The sequence below is a fragment of the Mercenaria mercenaria genome, chromosome 12 (genome assembly GCF_021730395.1).
Source record: "Mercenaria mercenaria strain notata chromosome 12, MADL_Memer_1, whole genome shotgun sequence".
NCBI lineage: Eukaryota > Metazoa > Mollusca > Bivalvia > Venerida > Veneridae > Mercenaria > Mercenaria mercenaria.
Genome location: NC_069372.1, coordinates 37,609,336 through 37,635,832, shown reverse-complemented (window position 1 = coordinate 37,635,832; position 26,497 = coordinate 37,609,336). Strand labels below are relative to the sequence as shown.

Genomic DNA, 26,497 nt, shown 5'->3' with positions numbered 1-26,497 from the left:
CGGAGACGCCTGACTGGTCTTCAGAGCTTCTGCAAATACCCCCTTTTCCTCGGAGACGAAACAGAAATTTTATTCAAAACTTCATCTACTGTTTCGTCTCCATTTGATGGAGCACTTTTTGTTTCTGCATTCAAGTCGCTTTGTAAATCTTTGTCATCTTCATGAAACGAAGATTCTAAGACCTTTGGTTTTGTTTCGTGCAAAACGTTTGATTCTGTCAATGACGGTGTTTGCTGCGCTTTGGCCTTATTCTTTTCACTCACAGCGACAGAGACCAAGCGTTTGACGTATTCTGATTTATTAATGTCGTCAGCTTTGGTATAGCGTAATTTCCCATCTCTGTCTTTTTCACACTTGTAATGTTCTACAACTATTCCATCAGTACTTTTAATCCCTCTGATCTTTTGTCCCAACAACCTTCTCATTAGTGTCGTTTTACCTTGTTTGAAGTTTCCAACTATATTAACACGAATTGACTTATCCTTCTCTTTACCTGCTTGCAACGCCTTTCTATACAAAAGTAATGCAAATGGATCCTGAACGATTTCTTCAGGAACTGTATCCTAAATAAGAAGAAAAAGATAGATTGATTGCAAATGCAACGAAAATCAATTGATTGCGGAACAAACATAAAATTTTGGAGCATTCTAAATAGTAATTAAAATCCTCATCTTTCAATGATTACCTTAAACTGTTATGGACTAAGTTGGAATGGCTGCTTGGTAGTCAGGAAATTTTATCCGTTTTTATGCGACAGTTAATGATTAGAATGCGACTGAAAAAGCATGGCCATAACTTTATGGCATTACTTATAACACTACTGTTTGACAAGAGTCTTCCTTGATTTCTTTTTAGGTATGACAACTTTATACATTACTTTTTACATTTTTTAAAAGAACTCCAAGGCTGGTAATAGAAACTATTTTAACTAGTTTTGTAATTATCTTCGAATCATCTTCGAAGGGTATTTTTCACTGTAAATTTCAGCAGTTTATAAACCAAAATGTTTCAAAATTTTAATTTTGGCTTTACCTGTGACAAAACTTTTAAAATATCTAAGTTAGCGTTCAGTGAAAATTTCAAAATTAAAATCATTATTTTTTAAAGACAGGCATTTCACACAGAGAAAATTACATCTTTGGCCATAAATCTAACATCTTTAAAGATATCTTTTACATTCAAAACTTTAAAACGTTCATAATGTCACCCTTGGAGATCTTTAGAATTATGTCTAATTTAAGTTCTAAAATTTCTAAATAAAACCGAAATTCAAGAGAAACCTGTTATAGAATGTGTAGATCAAACAGTGATTTATATCATTATTTTTTATATTAAAACGATAAGTCGTTTAGTGCATAGGAACAACATATATAAATGTTGAATAAATTGATGATTAAAACAATCTAAGTAAAAATGAAATGAAGATCAGATGCAAACTCAATGTTTAGAGGGTTAGTGGGCATGATACAGTTTGTACAGTATCAAGATACGATTCATACCGTATTTTCTCCTCTAACGAGCGGATGTGTTTTGGTTGGGTTCAAAGAATGTCATAATTATACATGTATGTTACGAAGTTGTTACCTTCTTTCCATCTTTCGTTACTAATGCAGATCTAAGTAGTGTGTTATATGCCTCCTGGACATTAGCGTTTGTTTTGGCACTTACTTCGAAGAATTTTGCACTATATTCGTTGGCAAGCTAAATCATATAAATAAAAAAGACGACAAAAATGTTAATTGGCAACACTGTTTCAAAGAAGTTACCTTTTATATACAGTCTTCATTCCGATTCTGTTGCTGTAATTTTAATAAATTATAAGAAGAAACTACTGACTTAGTTATTTTGTACTAAGTCATTGTTACTGCGATCCCTCGATATATACAACAGTAGTTACAGCTGTGTTCAGAATTTACTGCGAGACGATTTTTGTGCCACGCTTTATAAATAAATGGATTATGTCTTCTGAAAGAATGATAATTATATTCTTTAGCATCAGAATTGTTTTTGGTTGTTTCGGAGTGCAGTCTTTAAAATCCTCGGGAAGGTTTATTATAACATCATAAAGTTTTATGAAATTGGTGCCATATCACAGAGAGAAAACGCAAAACGAATCTCACGCCGTGCCAAATTAATAGTTTTCCTTGTAGATGAAAACGAAATCAAATGGAGTTGACAAATTTTATTTACTCGGTCATGACATCTGTAGAGTAATCAAGCTTGCTAGTTAAAATGGATACCTCATAACCCTTGAGCATGCTCACTTCTCTTCTGTGTTCTAAATCACACTTATTCCCAACAACAATCACTTCACAGTCAGCTATTTTCTAAAATAAACTTATACATGTCAATTACAGATGGAATGATAATAATTATTGTTTGACAATGATATATTTACCAAAGACTTTCTAACTTGAATGTCAAATCGCCCTCTTGGGCGTTTATATGACTGAACAATTGTTTAAAAGACGCCAAACCGGAACCCACACAAATCTTTCATACGAGTTGTTGCGATGTTTTTAACAATTGCAGATTCTTAACATATTTTCGGCCAGATTTAGGACAAGAAAAAGCGCAGACACAGTGGCACATACGTTGTATAAGGTATGTTAAATATAGTATACAAATGCAGTCAATATAGATCCGTTTCTTGTCAATAGTAATAGTCGATGTTAAGGGAAAATTTACATACCGTTTTAAGACTTTCCATCCATTCCTTTGTTTGAACAAAATTTGTTTCGTCTGTTATGTCATACACAAACACTAAACCCTTAAAAAGAATGTAATTTCTATTTTGACGTAATAATCAATTTAATAAATCATGAAAACAGTTCGATAAGTCTGCTTATCAATAAATCAATTTCTTTCAGTTCTTGCCAAGTAAAATTTAGTTACGTGACTGTCCAGCATGATATAAAGTTTCGTAAAACTGCTAATTTAAAAGTACTTTTGTAATAATCTGATCAAAATATGTAAAATATATATAAACAAAACTAAGACAACTAGAGATAGATAAAAAGGCAAAATCCAGTTAACTTGTATGCACAGCGATGCTAAAATATGTAAGGTTTTCAATGTACGAAATACATGTTAAATTTTACTACTCTTATGTTGGTTTGTTGAAGATGGTTGGTTCTGCCTTGGTGGACGCACGTGTTTGCAACAATGCCCAAAGGTGCTCTTGGGGTTTTCATATGTCGCTAAAAGCTGAGATGTTGCACGCAATGTGACCTTTATTGTGTCCGTGTGCCTCGCAACCAAAGCAGCCAACCAACCATTGTTACTCTTATGAGTCACTGCATTTACATTAACGGTTGAGCATTCCTTAAAGGTAAATGCCATAGTTGCCTTATGTTTATAGGGCAAACATTTTCCTACGGGCAGAATTTCTTTAAATCTTGTGTACTGACTGAGAATCAAGATTAAAACGGAAATATGTATTTAAAAAAAGTACAGAGGCTTGATCTTACACGGATGTAGACAACTGTGGCATTTACCCTTAGCATGCCTTCTGTATTAAGCAGACACTTGCCTTAAGCACCCAGTCAGTGAAATTCCAAAACTTACATTTTTTTCTTAATTTAACTGGTCTTAAGCAGCCGACTGCCTAAATCAGCCAGACCATGCTGCTCCCTTGACTGGCATTTTTATACAGGATTGACTATATACAAGACTCGCAAGCGTTGTGCAGTTTTGGATGATTTAATGGAAAGTCATCATTGAGCTGTTGCTCGTTACTCCATCCTACTTTACACTGTTTTATGTTTTAAATATATACTTGAAATATCACTTACTTGTGCTACTCTCGTAAAATATTCGTTTAATGAGAAATATTTTTCGTGGCCGGCTATGTCCCTGAAAATAATTAACAAAGAAATATTGTGTTCCATTTAAGTTATACTATACCCAAATCCATATTTGAAAATATGAATTATTTCTATATATAGGGTATTTTAATATAAATCTAACACATTTAAATGTATTAACAATACTATGCTTAGGTTTACAATAGTACCAACCTAATACATATATAGCTAAACAAAGAATACATTTTTTAACTTTTTTTTTTTAAATATGAATTATTTCTATATATAGGTTATGTAAACATAAATCTAACACGCTTAAATATATTAACAATAGTACCAACCTAATAGCTGTGTAGCTTAACACAGTATAAATGTGTACTACCACTAAAATCCTGGATTATATTTAAATAGTTGACTGTTAGACTCATGCGGTCTGATTTTTCGCTGGACTGCTTTAAAAAAAATAGGACCCCAGTCATGTTTTTATAAATGGTGTATACTGGAAACTCGCAACGCTGATGACATCTATTAATAGTACAATGCACCTTTTACATAATTTTTTCACAACTATAAAGTTACTTATTTCCTATTATATGTTAATTTCCTTAATTGACCACAAGTTTGAAGTTGATTTTTTGACGGTTTTAGAGTTATTTCATGTGCAAACATTTTTGTTACATTGAAATCATATCTAGAAGGACAGTAGTGTTGCTAGTTCTGTCATGCAATTTACTCGTGGTATGTTTTACGCTTCCGTATGGCGAACCCAGCTTTTATTCTAGGTTATCAGGATAAATGACGTAAGACAATGACTTCCGGTGTGGCATACATAAAGAACTATATTTTATGATGCGCGGCCTTTATTGGAATATAGTCACTTTAATTGCAACTATAAACTATTTGTGTATTTTAACTGATGCATTTTAATATTAATAAAAAGTAACTACTTCAACCGAATTGTAAAATACCGACACATTTACATGTATACAACCCTACTTTGATTTTTAACTTCAGTTCCTTTTAGACTGACAAACTTACCAAACATCAACAGATATTTCTTTCCCATCATGTCCAAAGGGTAATGCATTAAATGCTGCTCCTGAAAAATAGTTCCAAAAATACAATAATGAATATTGAACTATTTATAATAATGAAATTTATGTTATGGAGGTCTTGTCTGAACTTGTGACTATGATCAGGCCCCGTGTTCACAAAACATTTTCAGTCTCAGCTGAGTTTGATAATGAAACTTTTATTTGTCATTTATATTTAAATAGCATGTTTAAACCTAAATTTTAAATTAATAACTATTTTCAAGTGACTATTCAGTATTGATGATCAGTCTCAATTGGAATTTAACCTTGAAGCTTTAGTAAAATTGATATCAAAATTTCAAACTCAAACTCAGTTGAGACCGAAAAACGTTTTGTGAACACGGGGCCTAGCCTTTTTGGTTCCAAAATGTACAATTAAATGTTAATGCGAATTTCGCTATGGGAAAAATGACGGGAAAAAACTTGGAATGCTACTAGATTCAATGGCGAAAGTCATTCATTTTAATCTACCAAAAGTAACACCATCTAGGTAGAAAACAAAAAAATGCCTTTCCAAATTATTAGTATATACATTTCTTTTATTCCAGTTGTAAATATTTATTTTTTATACACAAAAGGATACTATACGATTTTTACTTTGATATCACAAAATAGATTTAAAGACACCTAAAATGGTATGTCTTTTGGATATCAATTATTCTTTTGATGTTATCAAAAACTCGAACTTAGGTATCTGAAATTCATTTAATGATGTCATGAAATGTATTTTGTGAACTACATAACAGTTTTGTGATATCTTTTATTACAATGGTTGTGCTGGAAATTGTTTTAATGAGCTCACTGGAGTCGCGTAAGGATTTTATTTGTTTTAGTTTATTGTTGGTAATGAGGGTACCAGAACTTGATCTTAAACCCGATTAAACAGATTTTGATCAAGTAATAGATTTGTTCGGAAGATTAACAGATTATTTGCGTTCATTGTGATGTTAGTACATTAAGATTTTCACTGGGCGACTTTTTAAAATTTCATTTTCCTATCCTGGTAGCCCAACTAATAAACGTTTGTAGTAAAAAGATTTTCGTTCTTTAGCGCAGAAAATAATCCTTTAAAGAATAGAATGCAAGCAAGCAAAAAAAATAGCTCGGTTCGGCTGAGCCTGTTCATGAGAGGAAATTCAAACACGTCTCTAGCACTAGAAATTGTGTATAGCTCTCGATACAAAGCTTATTAGCTATACATGTAATTGTTCACCAGATAATCCAATGCACCGTATCTAAAGAATGAGCATCTTAACTGAAATACTTGAACGCATGGTACAATAGGACTTATATCAAGCCAGTACTTACTGATAGTTGTTACGGAATCGCCTTTAAAATCATTTCCTGCAAACCTATTGCATAACTGTGTTTTTCCGGAGGCACCAGGACCAATAACAACAATTTGAAGAGGTTTTGATTGTTTGCTCTTTTTGGCGAGGTTATCCTCCATTATACTTCCTGTGATCCCTTTCTAGTCAATTCTGCTCTTGGTACACCTGAGCCACGGTGATAGTAACGGCTAAAATGAAATTTAAATACACAAACCGAAAATCAATATATAGTGTCAATAATTCTTTGTTTTCGAAATTTCATTCTATGCAATATTTCCATGTTGGATAAAAGGTTGTATATGAATCAGAATGAGGCTCACTCAGAAACATTCTTTGACGCCCACAGTTTGGGTGAAATTTTTCCTGGTCTTTATTTCCACCAAGTTTGGCATAGAATGTTTATATGACACTACAAAATGACAAAGTGGGTGAAAATAAAACTTAGATAGGTAAAAATGGAGAATGTAAGATTTCTGCATAATCTAAAAAGCGTTGCAATGGTTTACTGCCTTCTGCTCAATGTTTTTGGTTATTTGTAAGAATATCTTGCAAAAATCTTATGTCAATAAGTTCGTACTACTAGTCATTTTCAGAATACTGACTTTTTAAGGATTTTTGAGAGAACTTATTTTTCTTACAAACAGAAGTTATTTATTTTTTTACGGTCCTCGTAACTTTTATTGTGTTTGTACATGTGCCAATTCGTTCCGATCAACAAACAAAATGCAAAAAAGGCTACTTGTTAAGGTTTTAATCTTTTTTAAAGATTTTATTTAAAATGCAACAAGTTTTGTTGTAACGAATGAGTTGGGAAAAAAATCAAAAGTGGTGCGAGCTAAAACTACCATTATATCATTCGGTTTTTGCACAAAGACCGTTTCTAGACATCGCATTTATTAGAAGATCAATTTAGTTTTTAGACATGTCTCCCTAAATCATGTTTCAAAGAGGTCTCTTATAGTCTCAAGACATATATTTCAATGACGTTCACCAGAGATCAGACAAAGTTTCTACACAGATTTCTCAAACACGTTCACTTTTAGACTCACTTGCCTTGCGGTCCAATATAATCTGTAGACATAGATCACCAAAACGCATTTCCCAGAAGACCTATATAGTCTCTAGACACTGATCTCTTAAACACATTCCCCATATGTCCGATATAGTCTCTAGACACAGATCACTGGAGGTCCGATATAGTTTCTAGACCCTGTGGGGTAAAACATGTGTGTCTATATAGGTATCATGTTATAAAATATCTAATCATACAAAAGAAAATTTAAAACGTACTACCGTTTTTATCACTGAAACAAGTAAGCTCTTATGCACCTTAACAAATCTAAGCTAATTTGCTGGCTAATTGGCGAAATTGTCTCCCTTGAAAACATCTTATCGGCTGCATCGATTAGACGTTATCGGTCAATTTACGCCTATTGAAATATAGTGGAGGGAAATCTTTAATACATCAAATGACATCAAAAGCATTATCTGACAATATTTATTAAGTTATTGAAGTAATCTGCAATATTTGCACTTTCATTTAATATAATTTTTAATAAAATGAAATATGATCTTCTTGCTTCCCTAAGCGTTTGAAATAAGTAACTGATTTTGATCCCGAGTCGCATTGATTTTTGTAGGAAATAACATATTTTAAGCTTTACGTTGTCTTTTTAAATGATATATTCTCATATTTATACTCGTCTCACAACATTTATTAAGTTATTGAAGTAAACAAGAAAAGTTAATCTTTTTTTCAACGAGTTTATTGTTAAATTATTTTTATGTCTTCTTGCCTCTCAAAGCGTTTGAATATCCCTGATTTTACTGATTTTTAATTTTTTGTCCGTCTTAGTACACGTGAACTGATGACACCGGATAAACTGGTACATGTATTGTATATTACGACAGCATTTAAAGACGCGCCACAAAATAACTCTATTCTTTTGTATTTCCATGATGGTAATTGAGAAATAACAAGTATTTCGTTAAAATTTGACAGTGTCATATATAAGGCCAAGACAATGTGTTTAATGTGTAAATATATTATTAAATCATGTAGTTGTGTGAGCATTTCTAACATTATGGTGAGTTTAGACCTTACTTTGTTTCTACAGTGTAAGATAGATATTATTCTGTGTTTTAAAACTAAAGTGAAAAGAAAATGACTGAATATGTTTGCAGATGAAGTTGTGAAAACGTATTTTCCAGGGAGGGCCTGAATTGTTTTGTAGAATAGCCGTTTTATACCAGTATTATAAGAATGCATTGCACGAAGTCCACGTGGTAGGAAAAGGTAGGTCGCTAGGTTATGGTGGGTCTTAATCAGTCTCATATAATAACAGGTATGGTTATTATCTGAACAAGAGCTCGTCGAACACGAAATGGCCCCCTTGATGCATTCAGTAATTGCACAAGGAACAGAAATTATATGCTCACTGTAAACAAAAGTTCTACCATTCTGGTTAAATCTTACCTTGACCTTTAACCTATTAACCTAACAAGAGATTACAGAGTGATCTTGGTGCCATCCACTGAGCCATTTTTGAATGTTCCAAATTTCAAGACTAGCTCAATGTCAAAATCAATGTCAAATTTCATTTCGGTACAAAACAATGTGTATGTGGTCCAAATTTAAAAGCTGTGGCGTGAGAAATGTGAAAGCAGGTCACTAGATCAATTTCAAGGTCAAAGTTCATTTCGGGGGACAGAACTATGCATGCGCTTCAAATTTGAAGGCTAAGAACACAAAAATATGCATGCGGTCCAAATTTGAAGCTTGTAGCTTCAGAAATGTGAAAGTAGGTCACTATGTCAATCTCAAGATCAAAGTTCATTTCCGTACATAAAACTATGCATGTGGTTCAAATTTGAAGGCTGTAGCTTGAGAAATGTGAAAGTAGGTCACTAGGTCAAAATCAAGGTCAAATTTTATTTCAGAACACAAAATTATGCAACTGGTCCAAATTTGAAGCCTGTACCTTCAGAAATGTGAAAGTAGGTCACTAGGTCAATCTCAAGATCAAAGTTCATTTCAGTACACAAAACTATGCTTGTGGTTCAAATTTGAAGGCTGTAGCTTCAGAAATGTGAAAGTAGGTCACTATGTCAATCTCAAGATCAAAGTTCATTTCCGTACACAAAACTATGCATGTGATTCAAATTTGAAGGCTGTAGCTTGAGAAATGTGAAAGTAGGTCACTAGGTCAAAATCAAGGTCAAATTTTATTTCGGAACACAAAACTATGCAAGTGGTCCAAATTTGAAGCCTGTACCTTCAGAAATGTGAAAGTAGGTCACTAAGTCAATCTCAAGATCAAAGTTCATTACAGTACACAAAACTATGCTTTTGGTTCAAATTTGAAGGCTGTAGCTTGAGAAATGTGAATGTAAGTCACTAGGTCAAAATCAAGGTCAAATTTTATTTGGGAACAAAAAACTATGCATGTGGTCCAAATTTGAAGCCTGTACCTTCAAAAATGTGAAAGTAGGTCACTAGGTCAATAACAAGGTCAAAGTTTATTTCGGTACACATACCTATGCATGTGGTACAAATTTGAAGGCTGTAGCTACAGAAATGTGAAAGTAGGTCACTAGGTCAAGATCAAGGTCAACTCATGTCAAGGTTCATCTTGCCACTCAAAAATATACATGTGGTCCAAATTTGAATGATGTAGTTATGGACATGAAGGTTCTAAGTTTTTCCCTATATAAGTCTATATGAACCATATGACCCCTGGGGCAGGGCCATATTTGACCCTAGAGGGATAATTTAAACAAACTTGGTAGAGAACCACTAAATGATGCTACATTACAAAATATCAAAGCCATAGTCTTTCGTGGTTTGGACAAGAAGATTTTCAAAGTTTTTTCCTATATAAGTCTATGTAAACCATGTGACCCCCAGGACAGAGCCATATTTGACCCTAGGGGAATAAGTAGAGGACCACTAGATGATGTCATATACAAAATATCAAAGCCCTAGACCCTGTGGTTTTGGACAAGAGGTTTTTCAAAGTTTTTTCCTATATAAGTCTATATAAATCATGTGACCCCCGGGGTGGGACCATATTTGACCCCAAGGAAATAATCTGAACAATATTGGTAGAGGACCACTAGATTTTGCTACATACCAAATATCAAAGCCCTAGGCCCTATGGTTTTGGACAAGAAGATCAGAAACCATTTTAACTGTTCCTGGCCAATGTGACCTTGACCTTTGACCTAATGACATCAAAATCAATAGGGGTCATCTGCTGGTCATGGCCAACCTAACTATCAATTTTCCTGACACTAACCCCAAGCGTTCTAGAGTTATTGCCTGGAAACCATTTTACTGTTCCTGGTCACTGTGACCTTGACCTTTGACATACTGACCTCAAAATCAATAGGGGTCATCTGCTGGTCATGACCAACCTCCCTATCAACTTTCGTGACCCTAGGCCTAAGCGTTCTTGAGTTATCATCCGGAAACCGTTTTACTGTTCAGGGTCACTGTGACCTTGACCTTTAACATACTGACCTCAAATTCAATGGGGTCATCTGCTGGTCATTACCAACCTCCCTATCAACTTTCATGATCCTAGGCCCAAGTGTTCTTGAGTTATCATCCGGAAACCGTTTTACTATTCAGGGTCACTGTGACCTTGACCTTTGACATACAGACCTCAAACTCAATAGGGGTCATCTGCTGGTGATGACCAACCTCCCTTTCAACTTTCATGATCCTAGGCCCAAGCGTTCTTGAGTTATCATCCTGAAACGGATTGGTCTACATTCTGACTGACACCGACCGACATCTGCAAAACAATATGTATACCCCTCCTTCTTCGAAGGGGGGCATAATTAGATAGACATGTGTGTCGATCTAATTCCGTGTTAAATGTCATTACTTTGTCAGATTAAAAAAAAAATGTTATTTTAAATTACATGTTTGAATAAAAAATATTTCTTTTTCTTAATTAATTTACTAATTTTCACTACTAAAATGTGACCATGACTGAGAAAATGGGTCCAGATGAGGAATTTTGACATTTTCAGGTTTTTGCATATTTAGAAAGTATATTCATTCAGAAATAAATCCTGAAAATTTCAGATGAAAATCTTCAAAATTGTCAATTTTATGACAGATTTTGTAACACAGATATTAAAAATGAAAACAGTACATTTCAGTTATCCTTTCTTTCTAGTTTATTTCTCACATACTGGTAATGGCTAACAATTCTGAAATAAATATATCTTTTGTTACAATTGCATGATATAAGTAAGATCCCTTCTTAATACACAAAATGATAATCAATTAAAATCTACAACAATTTCTAAAAAAAATATTTCTAAAATTATGTTACCATGACAACAAATATATTAAAATCCTTTTTCTATGATAAAACTTTAAAAAAAAAACATATAAAGAAATAAGGATTTTAAAAAGCAAAATATTTTAAGGCATATGTATTTACAAAAATAAACTGAAAATTTCCCATGAAAATATTAAGAATGTTTGGTTTTATGACAGTTTTTGTAACATGGGTAATAACCACAAGAATAAGATAGATTTGTCATTGTTTCTTCATAACTTGTCTTTTACATGCTGGTAATAAATGACTACCTTGGAAAAAAAGAACCTTCTATTACTATGAAATTTTATTTTTGTGATGCTTACTTAAAACAAAAAAAAACAGCTAATTCAAATCTTTCATATTTTCTATGAAAACATTATTCAAATTGCGTTACCATGGCAACATATGCAATAAATTGCTTTTTCTTCAATAGTAGTTAAAAATAAAAGCTTAATTTAAAATAATGTTTCTTATAAGTTGAATATTTAGAGGTTTATGTATTCAAAAGTAAAATTTGAAAATTTTATGTGAAAAGATATAAAATGTTTGCTTTTATGACAGATTTCGTAGCACAGGAAATAACCACAAGAATAAACTATTTCAGTTGTTGTTTCTTCAGTTTGTGTTTTCACTTATTGGTAATCACTGGCTATTTTTAAATAAATGAATCTTCTTTTACAAAGAATATTTAGATATTCACTTAAAGTGCAAACATCTAGCTGGCTAAAGTCCTTCACATTTTCTATAAAAACATTATTAAATTATGTTACCATGGCAACATATGCATTTGATTCTGTTTTCTACAATAATACTTTAAAAACGAGCTAAATTTGGAAAAGTGTTTCAGATAACTTGAATATTATAAAGTGGTATGTATTCAAAAATATCTCAAAATTCCATGTTAAAAAATTAAAATGTTTAGTTTTATGACAGTGTTTGTAACATGAGTAATAACTATAAGAATAAGACATTTCTGTCATTGTTTCTTCATAACTTGCCTTTTACCTGCTGGTAATAAATTACTATTTTTAAACTAGAAAATGCTTTTGTAAAAAAGCGCATGTCTCCCCCAATGCAAAGTCCTATAGGCAAGAAGTCAATAGGGGTCAGGAGCGAAAGTCAAAGAGACACTGATGGTTTGCTGCAATAGGGATCATCTACTTGGCATGTCCAATCATCCCGCTAAATTTCAACACTCTTGGCCTAGTGGTTCTCAAGTCACTGTTCAGGCTTCTGTGACCTTGACCTTAGATCAAGTGACCTCAAAATAAATAGGGCTCATCTACTCTGCATGTCCAATCATCCTATTAAGTTTCAACATTGTAGGTCAAGTGGTTCTCAAGTTATTTCCAAAAAATGATTTTACATGAACAGGCCACTGTGACCTTGACCTTTAATAGACTGACCCCAAAATCAATAGGGGTCATCCACTCTGCATGTTCAATCATCCTATGAAGTTTCAACATTCTGGGTCAAGTGGTTCTCAAGTTATTAATCGGAACTGGTTATCAATGTTCAGGCCCCTGTGACCTTGACCTTTAATGGAGTGACCCCAAAAAGAATAGGGGTCATTTACTCTGCATGAACAATCATCCTATGAAGTTTCAACATTCTGGGTCGAGAGGTTCTCAAGTTATTGATTGGAAATGGTTTTCCATGTTCAGGCCCCTGTGGCCTTGACCTTTAACAGAGTGACCCTAAAATCGTTAGGGGTCATCTACTCTGCATAACCAATCATCCTATGAAGTTTCATTATTCTGGGTCAGGTGGTTCTCAAGTTACTGACCGGAAATGGTTTTCAATGTTCAGGCCCCTGTGACCTTGACCTTTCACAGAGTGAACCCAAAATCGTTAGGGGTCATCTACTCTGCATGACCAATCATCCTATTAAGTTTCAACATTCTGGGTCAAGTGGTTCTCAAGTTACTGACCGGAAATGGTTTTCAATGTTCAGGCCCCTGTGACCTTGACCTTTAATGGAGTGACCCCAAAATCGACAAGGGTCATCTACTTTGCATGTACAATCATCCTATAATGTTTCAACATTCTGGGTCAAGTGGTTCTCTAGTTATTGATATGAAATGGTTTTCCATGTTCAGGCCCCTGTGACCTTGACCTTTGATAGAGTGACCCCAAAATCAATAGGGGTCATCTACTCTTTATGATCAATCATCCTATGAAGTTTCAACATTCTGGGTCAAGTGGTTCTCTAGTTACTGATCAGAAATGGTTTTCAATGTTCGAGCCCCTGTGACCTTGACCTTTGACGGAGTAATCCCAAAATCAATAAGGGTCATCTACTCTTCATGATCAATCATCCTCTGAAGTTTCAACATTCTGGGTCAAGTGGTTCTCTAGTTATTGATCAGAAATGGTTTTCAATGTTCAGGCCCCTGTGACCTTGACCTTTGACAGAGTGATCCCAAAATCAATAGGGGTCATCTACTCTTCATGATCAATCATCCTATGAAGTTTCAACATTCTGGGTCAAGTGGTTCTCTAGTTATTGATCGGAAATGGTTTTCAATGTTCAGGCCCCTGTGACCTTGACCTTTGACAGAGTGACCCCAAAAACAATAGAGGTCGTCTACTCCAGCAGCCCTACAACCCTATGAAGTTTGAAGGTTCTAGGTCAAATGGTTCTCCAGTTATTGCTCGGAAATGAAGTGTGACGTACGGACGGACGGACGGACGGAAGGACGGACGGACGGACAGGGCAAAAACAATATGTCTCCTGGGGGAGACATAATAAATGAAACATATATTACTATTGATTTTTTATTGTTTATGCTTATCTAGAATACTAGAAAGTACAGTTAATTAAAACTTTTCCACATTTTCTAAGAAAATTGTGTTACCATGGCGACATATGTTTTAAATTCCCTTTTCCTACAATAATACTTAAAAACAAGAGCTTATTTTAAAAAGTATTTCTAATAAGTTAAATATTTGAAAGTACAAGTATTCAGGAAAGAAATCAGAAAATTTCACATAAAAACTTTAAAACAGTCATGTTCTGTAACAAAAGTAGTTATCGTAAGAATAAACATTTCAGCATCCCTTTCCTCATAATCTGTTTTTTCACTGGCTAGTTATAACTGACAATACTGAAGAAAGTGAACATTCTTTTACCATTACATTATATACTGTAGATCCCTTATTGAAATACAAATCCATAATTTCAATGAAATATAATCTGAATTATGTACATGGCAACATACATACTAAATTCCTTTTTCTAAAAATACTTTAATAATTAACACAATTGCTTAACTTTTGATGAAGGTTACACTGCTACAAGCTCTGGTGAAAAGTAAATATTTATTTCCATCCAATACTTTAATGTAGGTAACTGAAACTACAACCTTTACTTGATGTTTAACCTTAACAGCTAAACACATCTATATGAACAGCAAAACAGGCTAAAGTGTTGTATATTAAAACGTTTGAATTCAACAACAATTTCTATCTTTTATATTCACTTCCTTTTTTCAGTTCTCAGAAAAATCCTCGTCAATCCAAAATTTCAGTTCAAGTGGTATGGGACAAACAGAATACTTTGACTTTTTCAGACAAATACTATTCTCTTATGAGTTCATACAGGTACCATTATCAGCCTGTGTCATTCCATGTCAATAATATTCGTTTGGCAAGGGGGAGTAGATTTTAGTAAGTTAACTGGACTGTCACTTTTAAGACTAACAATCCAGGTGTTTCTGCAGACATGATAAAGTGGTAATACTTGGTTATCTTCTTCAAAAGTTTAGATATTACATGATAAGATATTTCTCCACTGGTAGAATGTGACAGGATTTAAATCACTGTTGACCAACTGTGTTGTTATGACATTTCTTTGATGACTGACACACTGTGTCAGCAATATCATGTATTATTAAACTTAAAGGTCTCACCATTCACCCTCCTCCACAGATTCTTCTATATTCAAAAGTGCAAGTCAGATTCAAAATTTGCATGGTCTGTGATCACTGTTGAATATTCAAACGATCTGTGATATCCTGTAACAAATAAGTAAAACATTTTATTTTAAATAATTAACCTGGGAGTTGCTTTATTTAATAAAAGCAGGGTTATCACTATTTGATAATAGATGATTCTTACAACCAATGCTCTAAAATATTGACAAACAGACTGACAACAGCATGCTGTCAGTATTTAAAATGTACTTTGTTTTTAGATTTTGGTTACTGCAAATAGGATGTTCTAAAACAAATTTTTTGCATTTATTGTGTTAACCCTTAACCTGCTAAATTTGTAAAATGGACTACTCCATCTTTAAATAGAGACAGTACCATTTATAGCTTATAGGGGGTTCTAATAGAAAATTTGCTGACTAAGTATCAAACACTGCAGATCATGATCAGACTGCACAGATGTGCAGGTTGATCTTGATCTGCACTGGTTGCAAAGGCAGACATAGCTGCCTCGTGCAGCCTAAGGGTTAAAAGTATGCACTGTTTTAACAGCTATCAAAAATGGTTGTTACCTAGTAAAACTCTCCACAGACCATACCACAGCAAGATGTTATTTCTATTCTAGCTAGCAGCATTGTCAAAATGGAATACCAATACAGGTAGTGATGTACCATGCTCACAAGTTGTCTGCCCCTTAACCAACTGAGTTGCTTTCATAAACAAGAGGGAACACTTGCCATCCTGAAAAAAGATTTAAAAGTCTTTGGTAAAAGTATCTGTTATCTTCATGTATCTCAGGAACCTTTACAGTCTTCATTCTAATCCATATTCTTGGTGCAATAAAACTGGTAAAAAAATTCAATCACATAACAATGTCTATGTCAAGAATGGGTTAATTAAATCTGAAAATAATCATATTACAATTAAACTAAATTACAATTAATTGATTTACTTCAATTAATTAATTCAAATTCCTATTATTTAGAACTATTCTACAACTTAATGAGATATCAACTTATACACATGTACATGTAGTGTTAAGCATTCAAATTATCCTGTACTTATTGAGTGCCACAAAGTGGCACACTTTCCCAGGCTAATAGCCAATGTAATGAAGACTTTACACCAACTGATCCTCCTAAAAACCAGATTGTTGAAATAAATTTCAATAATGCCAGTTTAAGCCATTCAATAGTCATAGTACATGTACATACATTGTACAAATCATTAGTGTAGAAGTAGACTTATTTTGTATTGGCTCCAACAAAACCTAGACAGAGGTATAAATAAATAATATATTGCATTAAAATCATAATAAGAGCCTTTAGCTGCATGTTACTTACCTGATTCCTCAAAGCACATCCAACATGTCCAAAATATGTTACATTTGCTTGAGATCTTAAAGTAAACAGACCAATTTCCTGGCTGTTGTAGGGTATATGAACCAGCTGTAGTGGAATGAACCATCAAAGGAACAAGGAATATTATCTGAAAGAAGATACATTACATGTACCGTAAACATCACTAAAAATCAAAAACTGACTACTAAATTAATAAATTTGATTTTGAAAGGTTTCATTAACATGATTAACTTACCACAAAATACTTTAAAAGTTATTATACTATGAATCTATTTTTTAAAGGATCATAAATTGTTTTACACACAGCAAGGCTCAAAAAATTCAAAAATAAAAAGATTTTCATTATATGGCATAAATTCCCACTATCCATATACAATCGTCCTGTTACAAAACATTCTGAATCAACAATAATGGAAAGAGAGTAGTCACCAGACAGAAATAACATGACTTATAAGACCCACAGCAAAAACAGTTACCATTTTATAAACGGAAGTGTCTAGACATCCGGTAACCAGAAACCTAGCCAATGTTCTAGCCGACCGGTAACAGGACGCCTAGCCTATCCTATCCTATAGGGGTTTTCTAGGCATCCGGTAATCAATTTTAAAATATTGCCTTACAGGTGAATATTCAAACTTATTCTCGATATCGACATTATGGATAAAATCCCGTTTTCCGGTATTAACCACTAATAAACGCCCGTTCCCGTTTTCACGGTGAGGGGGTTATCGGCCATTACGCTACATGGCGGTAGTGTTTAGATTATCCTTTTTTAAAGTTTTAAACAAAGGAAATGAATAAAAAAGTATTGCAGATTATCATTAAACATTGTTGTAATTAAGATATAGCAAAAATATCCTCAAAGTTTACTTTATTTTTGAAATTCTATCTTTTATTCTACACTGCCACTTCCGTGGCTCGATACCAAAGGTGTGAAATTATTTGCATTTTTCAAGATAAACAGATTATTTTTGCAAAAAAATGTTGCCAAAATCGTAGAATAGTATTTCCATTGTGAGAAAGTAAGATCTTTCATATATTCTTATCTTCTGGCAAAAATAACCGCTAATATTGTACACGGTCTTTATATTGGTTAATCTCGCCAACCCCACTGACCCTATGTACGGAAATACCGGAAAACGGGATTTATCAATAATGTCGATATGGTCATAATGCCACAAAAATATGATACAATAAATTTATTCGTTACAGTATTCATATGTAAAAAGATCGCCGAACAGCTAGAAAAACATTAGCGGAGAGGCTAGTCGTCGTGTTGCCGGACAGCTAGAATGCAGGGTATTTGTTATTTAGATAAAAGACAATCACAGATCTATGGAATAAAGATCAGAAAATATACATGCTGATTACAAGTGCTAGATAAATAAAAATACAACGCCTAAAATACCAGTTCTTTTATATTCGTTGGATTATGGTTGGAATTCACATTTAAAACAGACATTAATGTCTTATTATTTCTTGTCATAAAGACATCGTTATAATGCATCACAAAAAATGTCTTTTAAGATACTTATATTTCAATTTTGAAAAAAACGTCGGGATTTCAACCATATTTCAACCACCAACCGTTAGGATTTCAACCATATTTCAACGTTGAAATATGGTTGAAATCCTGACGTTGTTTCAACGTTGAAATTTCAACGTCATTTCACCTTTCAAATCCAACTATATTTCAACGTTGTTTCAACGTTGAAGTCTGACGTTGTTTCAACGTTGTTGTGCCCACTGGGGTAGGTGTCCGGTTACCGGACATCTACATATTTCCTTTTAAAGTACCTTGGCTACTACAGTGAGAGGGGACTTTTCGAGAAATCATGTGACATTGGCAGGCATCTATAAGTCTGCATCAAATTTATTAATTATCATAGCTACATGTATATTGACTTTTTATTATTGTTTTTTTTTCCATAAATAATTAATGCTTACTAGTCTATGGACAATGAAATAAAATTGATGAATCCTGGTCACCTTGATAAGAAGCTGCCTGCCTTCAATAATCTTTGTGATAACCCAACTGGCCATTTTATATTAAATACACAGGCATAGTGAAATCATCTGTGTTTAGTGGCCACAAGATAAATTTCTTAAATTTCCCTCTTTATGTTTTGGATTCACTTCCGGGTAAAAGACAGACTTATTTCAGTGAAAGTTTCAAAATTTATATATTAGAGAATCTACATTAACCACTGTTTATAAACGGTACTTACCAAATCACTAAACAGTATTACAAGTCTCAGATCCCTTCATCGTTGAACAAAAGGTAGATAAACAAAAGTAAACTTCACACGCTTCCCTGATGAATCCGAAACCGGAAACATATTGAAGGGGAAACAACTGAACGAAATATTTTGCCTCAGGCGTAATACCACTATTTTTTTTACAGGTCTGATTTCTAATTATTCTTTCTCTAGTAGGCTGCTATCAATCATGTCACAAGCAGTCGTACTTTAACGGTCAAACTTTCGCTAATTAAAACATGTGTAAGAAAGCTGCGCGCGTAAACTTGGCGCAACTTTAAACGTCGTTTCTCGATATTACGTCATGCCGTAGATCTATACATAGAGCTCTGAATTCTGCTACGCATATCGGGCCTCAGTCAAACGGCAGCATGTCAATACATGCGATCAGCTGTTTAGACGGCATAGAGGCTATGACTAGTCATGCCGCATCTGGACCGGTTTTCAAAGGCGACGTCACAAATTATTATTGCATTAAAACATAACTACATAAAGTTAATTATAGAACTACATGTTCATAGTTAAACTTAAATATTGTACATGTACATATAACACAAGTACAATGAAAGTAATATTCACATTAAAACATACATTTGCAGTTTACTTTTTTTCACATACTTCACTTAAAAGTAATGGGCAAATATGAAAACATATTATTCGGCTGTAATTATTGTAATTATTGCATTTCTGTACATGATAACCCCCAATCAAGCATCGATCACTATCACATTGTCATACAAGATTAAAGTCAAATAACGCGTTTGACAATAAGTTAACCGAATGCTGACATATTTCTGTATATTATGGTAACTAATTGGATTAACATTTACCCTGCTAAATTTCTAAAATGGACTGGTCCATCATTAAATTTAGGCAGTACCACTTATTATTAAAAGGGATGTTCGCTGAAAATTTACTGACTGAATAGCCACCAGTGCAGACCATGGTCAGCCTGCACATACGTTCAGGCTGATCTCGGTCTGCACTAGTCGCAAAGGCGAATCAACTTGCCACCAGCAGACTAAAGGTTAAGTGTCTGATTGTTTGATATGCCCCGCGGCTAGGGGCAAATATTACGGTTCTTGTCTAAACACACTCACAGCTATAGCCACAATAACAACTTTTAAGTTAAAATCTAAATTATGGATATTATTTTGATAATTTAATATATTACCGTTCAAAATCCAAATTTACATTATTGTAAAGTAAAATGCATTTTATATAGGCCACGGATCCATAATATTTAAAAATGTATATTCCGGTTTTCTACACCGAACTTTTTAAATCGAAAAGACACTTCAAGGAGACTCGTAAGACACATACATTTTTGCCCACAAAACATATAATCAAAAAATTAAATACATATTTAAAAGTTACCCTGAGTTACATGCTTCCCCACTCTCAGTTTTGAAACTAATACCCGATTATCATTCAAAATCACCAATTTGAAGAAATTACAATGTTATTTATATACATATCAGATAGACATTTGTTTCGATCGAATTCCGTGTCATTACTTTGTCTGATTAAACAAGAGCTGTCACTATTAGTGACAAATGCCCAAGAAGCGTGCCCAGGAATGCTACAGTTGTCTGGGCATGATAGATTAACTCATTTTTGGAAACATTTGTGCCAAGAAATTTTAAAATCCCTTGATAATTTTTGGCAGAATTAAGGACGAGACAAGAAACAGACCATGTTAACCTTTGACTTCTAAGTGTGACCTTCACCTTGGAGCTAGGGGTCTGGGTCTTGCGCATGACACGTCATCTCATTATAGGGAACATTTATGCCAAGTAATTTCAAAATCCCTTGATGAATGGCAGAGTTATGGACCAGACAAGAAACAGACCATGTTAACCTTTAACCTCTAAGTGTGACCCTGACCTTAGTGCTAGGGGTATGGATTTTGCGCATGACATGTCGTCTCATTATGGGGAACATTTATGCCATGTAATTTTAAAATCCCTTGATGAATGGCAGAGTTATGAACCGGACACGAAACAGACCATATTAACCTTTGACTTCTAAGTGTGACCTTCACCTTGGAGCTAGGGGTCTGGGTCTTACACAAGACGCACCGTCTCAGTATAGGGAACATTTATGCCAAGTTATTTCAAGATCCCTTTATATATTGCAGAGGTACAGCCCGGACAAGAATTTACACGGCCCAACGGACGGACGCAAGCACGCACATCCGCACGGATGGACGGACAGTGCGATTTTAATATACCCATTTCCGGGGACATAATAAAACATGTCATTTTATATTACATGTTTGAGTAAAAATATTTAATTCTTAAAATCTTTTGTTTTTAATTTATTAACTTATTTATGATTCAAATATATTTTTGTCCTTAAAAGATATAATCAAAAGATTAAATGCATATTTAAAAGTTACGCTGAGTAATGGGAATAACATACTTCCCGACTCTCAATTTTGAAACAAAAATCCGATTACCATTCAAAATCACCATTTTGAAGAAATTACTGCAAATAGCCTCGTGCAAGGTATAAACTCTGATTGTGTAAAAGCCCTAATTAACAAAACCAGCGTAAAGTCATCAAGATTATCACGATAAGAGCGATTAACAAAAATCGACACTCGCGTTAAGATGGTATAAATGGAAACAATTAAATTTAAACATTTTTTCTTAATCATCAAGGGACTATACTCTTCAAAACAAGGTCTCATTTTTGGACAAGACGGAGTAAGTGGACCAAAACAACACGACCTTCAATTTTAAGTTAATATTTGTTTAACGTATTTATCGAACAATTTAATAATATGCAATGTACTAGTTTTAGGTAATACAACATACCTGTGGATGTAACGAACGTCTATGAACTTTTACTAGATTCACAAGAGTCCCATTTTCAGTCGGCATTTTTTGTAAACATCTAAATCTATAAATAGTAAAGTTAAGTATTTTCAAATGCACCCGTCCGTTTTCAATATATGATGTTTACTTTCAATTTATAGACTCGACTGTCAAGCATGATTTGCTGTATTTACAGGGGCGGACATATTTTGTAATTTGCTGGTTTTAGGCGAGAAAGTGATAGTTGCTGTGAAAATGGCGATATTTGTTTACTTTTTGACGTACCATTGGACATTTTTTCAGTGGTAAATGACTTTATTTTCTTAACGCTTAATTTATCGGGTCAGCTTGGGAAGTGTGCGCAACTGGTTCAGTTTTAAAATGATAAGCCCAGTTGGTGGCGATATAAATTATCTTTACTGGGTTGTTATCTTTGTTTGTATAAAAAGTTATTGAAGTTACAATGTCAATTCAAACTGACGTAACAAATCGTTACCGTGAATGAAAATGCAATTTCTGTATAAAACGAACACTTTACACAAATTATTTTGTTATCGTAAAAGAGTGTGTGTGTGTTCGGGTTTAACAATTTTTCAGTCATATAAACGACGATGTAGCAGTGAGCACAATGCCCAACTTTATAGTGCTGCCTCACTGGAATATCACGCCGTAGACAGGTGACATGATACCCCATCCTGTCACATTATACTGACACCCGGCTGACCAGTCCTAGCACTATCCTCTTAATGCTGAGCACCAAGCGAGGAAGCTGCTAGTACCATTTTTTACGTCTTTGGTATGACGCGGCCGAGGATCGAACCCACGACCTCCCGCACTCGAAGCGGACGCTCTACCACTAGGCTACCGAGGCGGTATACTTATCGCAAAAGAATCATGAATCATGATACTTAAAATGTTATTAAAATAGTACCAAGGTATAGTTCAATGTTTCACCTTCATTTTGGTAGGTAAGTGTGTCCTTAAATCGTATTTTTTCGACTCTTGATTTTAATAGTTACTATTATGTTTTACAAACCTATACTATCTATTCATTCTTGCTGGAATTTGTCTGAGGTTTCAGATTACTAATCCCTAAATGATGCGTGGAATTATGGAATTTGAATATCAAGGAATAATTTCGCCCCCGCCTTGGCTGGATTCGAACCCTGCACCCTACTTGTAACGAGTCAGATACTCTGTCCTTGCACCAAAGGGTATAACAAAGTATTAGATATAAAGAATCAAAAATAATACAAATTCTCAAACGCAGACGGTTTTCAAAATAAATCCTTAGGACGACGAGCACATTTTTGATGTTTAAAATTATGTCAGACGACCTTCAGCGTTTCCCGGAAGTAAAGAAAATGAAAGTACACAGGCTAAACTTGAAAACGAAAGTCGCATCTGCATTGGTCTATAGTCATGGGTCGTGCGCAGGGGTCACCCAGTCTAAATGTATGCACGTGGACGTTTTTGCTTATGGGGAGTCAATTTTAGAATTTTTTAACGATTTGAAAGTACCTGGGCTGTAGCACGACATGTCAGCGTTTCATATACGAAAAGATATTTGGACTCGGAATAAACACAAATCCCCCAGGGGTCCGTAACGGAGCACGGGTATATGGAGATTTTTGGAACTTTGTCAAATTGCTCGAAATGTCCTTTTTGGTGTTGTCTAAAAGTGTCAGTATATGTCTCTGATGTTAGATATTTCCGTATTTGAGAGCTTCAGACCTGGATATTTCAGAAATATTAGTGATGAAAGATTTCGTATAATAAATGTTGATTCTACGGAAGCGTGAAAGGTCTATCAGACGCTAATAAGTTTTATTACGTTACAGGCGCGGAAAGTATATCCAGCAAATATCTTTATTGGCTGCTTTTATATAGAAAATTACAGAATATATATCGAAATAATCTGCTCCAGTTAGCAGTATTAATTTCTGTTACAAATAATTTCCTTCGAGCTGTAACATAATTACTGTCCAAGGATTTCCTAGGTAGGTCCAAAATAAGAAATTCCTGCTTACAATTTCATACTATGTCAACGATTGAACTTGAAAAGGATGTGTTTCAAATTCATACAATAAGGCAGGTGTTTATTATAATCATTTCAGGCTAATACCTATACAATATAGTACTGGTGATGTTAAGTTTTCTCGCACATCCTTTTGTTTATATTGGGGTATTTAGAGGGCACAACGAATAATTTAGACTTCACATTAAGAGCTAAGGCGTCACCAAATTAAAAAGTTGTTCATCGGATTTGCCGCTCGTATATTTTCAGAAACACAAAAAAAATATTTTTTTTTTGTTTTTGGCTTGCGCTCGCCCCATTGAAAAAAAATCAATCCAAAAATTTTTGGTGCGCTACTTTTTACGGACGTAAAAGTGTATAAATGCTTATAATTCCAATCCTAGATTGTTCTCAAATGAATTTTAATCAAAATAAACACATACTACGCACACATCGTCTATAATAAATCATAACACATATTTAGTTGCATTAAAGTTGTTTCCCCTTTATGCATTTACGCCATTTTCTTCAAATGTTTACCAAATTACATGCTAAAAGACCGATTTATTTCATTGAAAACTGGATGAAGAAAAGCTTACTAATTTATTTGATAACATCAATCTACATTATTTTGGTAAGGGTAAATACTTATTGATGCATGTCACTTATCTGTTTTCTGTTTTTCCTGTCCAAATGATAAGCATTTGCATACGAAAGTTGGTGGGGTAAGAAATGTACATTATGAGTTGTTTTCAGAACCGTTTCGATTTTCAAATTTTCCAATCAATTAGTTGACTAATGTTAATGCACATTAATCTCCATTTCAGACTTTAATTGAGACTTTGTTTCAACAAATTTAATATGTTATGAAAGTTTAAAGTTAGAAAAAGAGCTGTACAATAAGACATCATGCTCGACTTTTCTGAATTAGAGCTTTGCCAGTAAAAGGGGCATGATAGTGAAGTCAGAAGCTTTGAAAGTACAGAGCTATTGGTCATTATATAAAACTTAATATTTGATGTATCAAAAACGTTGTAAAGTCAGCTAAGAATGCTACATTTTCATAGCAGTATATATTCAAGTCATATAATTTATGTATGTGATAAGTATGGTGTAAGGTTATGCATTGTTGTTTATTACATATTTTCTAACAGCATTTTCAAAAGCATGCATTATTTGATTACAGTGTACTGTATGACACTGTTAATACATTTTTTTCACGAGTTCGCTTTGTTGTGCGTCTGCAGGTCAGATTTTCTCAATCCCTGGGGACTTACTTTTTAATTTAAAAGGGCTATGCATTCTATTTTAAGGTTTTTATTCAGCCGAGAGCCAAATGAAGATAAATATATTTCTTCGCTCTTAACTCGCTCCTGATTTTTTCAAAAACCTAAACAAATATTTAAATTTTTTTTTCGCTCGCCGCCTCAATTTTTTCAGAAAAAAATCCGATGAACAACTTATCAATTTGGTGTGGCCTAAATAAGTTTCTTTTACTTTCAGCTCATCGCGAAACCGTCCACTTAATGACGACTTCCGGTGCTTTCAGATCCGGTGTTGCTAATTAAGTCAAGAGGAATCTAAAATGGTGTTGTTGGTGAGGTCAAGAATAACTTAAAATCTGGCCGCAAAAGATCACCCCGAATTCTTCTCAGTGTTGTTATATTTTCTTCAACTCATTTTGATTTGAAGATTGAATACTACTTAAGCCGGTGCTAGGGACGTGGGCAGTGTTTGCCTTGTTCTCGATGGTTCCGAAGGATCTTCTTTCAGATTTTATTAACTTTAACAACAGCGGGTGTTAAGTGCTGTGTGGCGGTCGTTAAATGTCGCCCCGACTTCATCTCAATGTCGTTATATTTTCTGGACCTTCGGGATCATTGATTTCAACTCATTTAGATTTGAAGATTAAATACTGCTTAAGCCGGTGCTATGGGGCGTGGGAAGTTTGCATTTTCCATTACTGCTCATGAACAGACTCAATCAAACCGAGTCTGCAATTTTCACAGTTTGCCTTGTTCTCGGTGCTTCCAAGGGATCTTCTTTCAAGAATTCATTTTTCTACAAAATCATTAAATCCAGACCACTGGACAACGCATTTTCGGAAATGGCAAAAAGATATGTCAATATAGCAAGAATTATGATACCTTGACCAAATAAAAAGCCAATATTTTCTAGTGGCATACAGACACTAAATAGGAAAATGGCGCGAAAAAAATGCCGGATAAAAATAGTCCTCAGTGTGTTTTGCTCTGTCGGGCTAGTTTCTTTCTTGTCCTTGCATTTTTTGTGCTAAAATCACATGGCAGAAATATGCTTGACATGTAGTAGCATTTTCATACTGAAATAACAGCATGACATAATTTTTCATGGAAACTTAAATCATACACCACCACTACAATTTGGGGTCTCATTTTTAGTTGATTTTGCTGTTTGTGTGTTTGACTGAAACTATCTTTCTTGCATCAAAATGAACCCTACTTTTCTTTTGATTTTTATTCAGCACTGACAATATTCTTCAAGTACATATAAATTAC

The 26,497-nt window shown here is 34.1% G+C and overlaps 1 protein-coding gene across 1 annotated transcript; it reads right to left on the bottom strand.

The window, feature by feature from the left end:
• Nucleotides 1-22,055, bottom strand: LOC123535303 (ras-related protein Rab-8-like). Its single transcript, XM_045317905.2, has 8 exons — nt 21,944-22,055; nt 6,209-6,419; nt 4,845-4,905; nt 3,795-3,855; nt 2,693-2,770; nt 2,241-2,327; nt 1,585-1,701; nt 1-563 (listed from the first exon to the last, which is right to left on the bottom strand). The coding sequence occupies exons 2-8, from the start codon at nt 6,348-6,350 to the stop codon at nt 21-23; spliced, it is 1,089 nt and encodes a 362-aa protein (XP_045173840.1). The 5' UTR covers nt 6,351-6,419; nt 21,944-22,055; the 3' UTR covers nt 1-20.
• Nucleotides 22,056-26,497: the final 4,442 nt, after the last annotated feature.

What these genes read in the sequence shown, in the direction of transcription:
- LOC123535303 (XM_045317905.2), bottom strand. Translation starts at nt 6,350, where the DNA reads ATGGAGGATAACCTCGCCAAAAAGAGCAAACAATCAAAACCTCTTCAA. An exon ending in ATTTTACGAGAGTAGCACAA is followed by an intron (nt 2,771 to 3,794) that starts GTAAGTGATATT and finishes ATTCTTTTTAAG; the next exon opens with GGTTTAGTGTTTGTGTATGA. An exon ending in GCATGCTCAAGGGTTATGAG is followed by an intron (nt 1,702 to 2,240) that starts GTATCCATTTTA and finishes TATATGATTTAG; the next exon opens with CTTGCCAACGAATATAGTGC.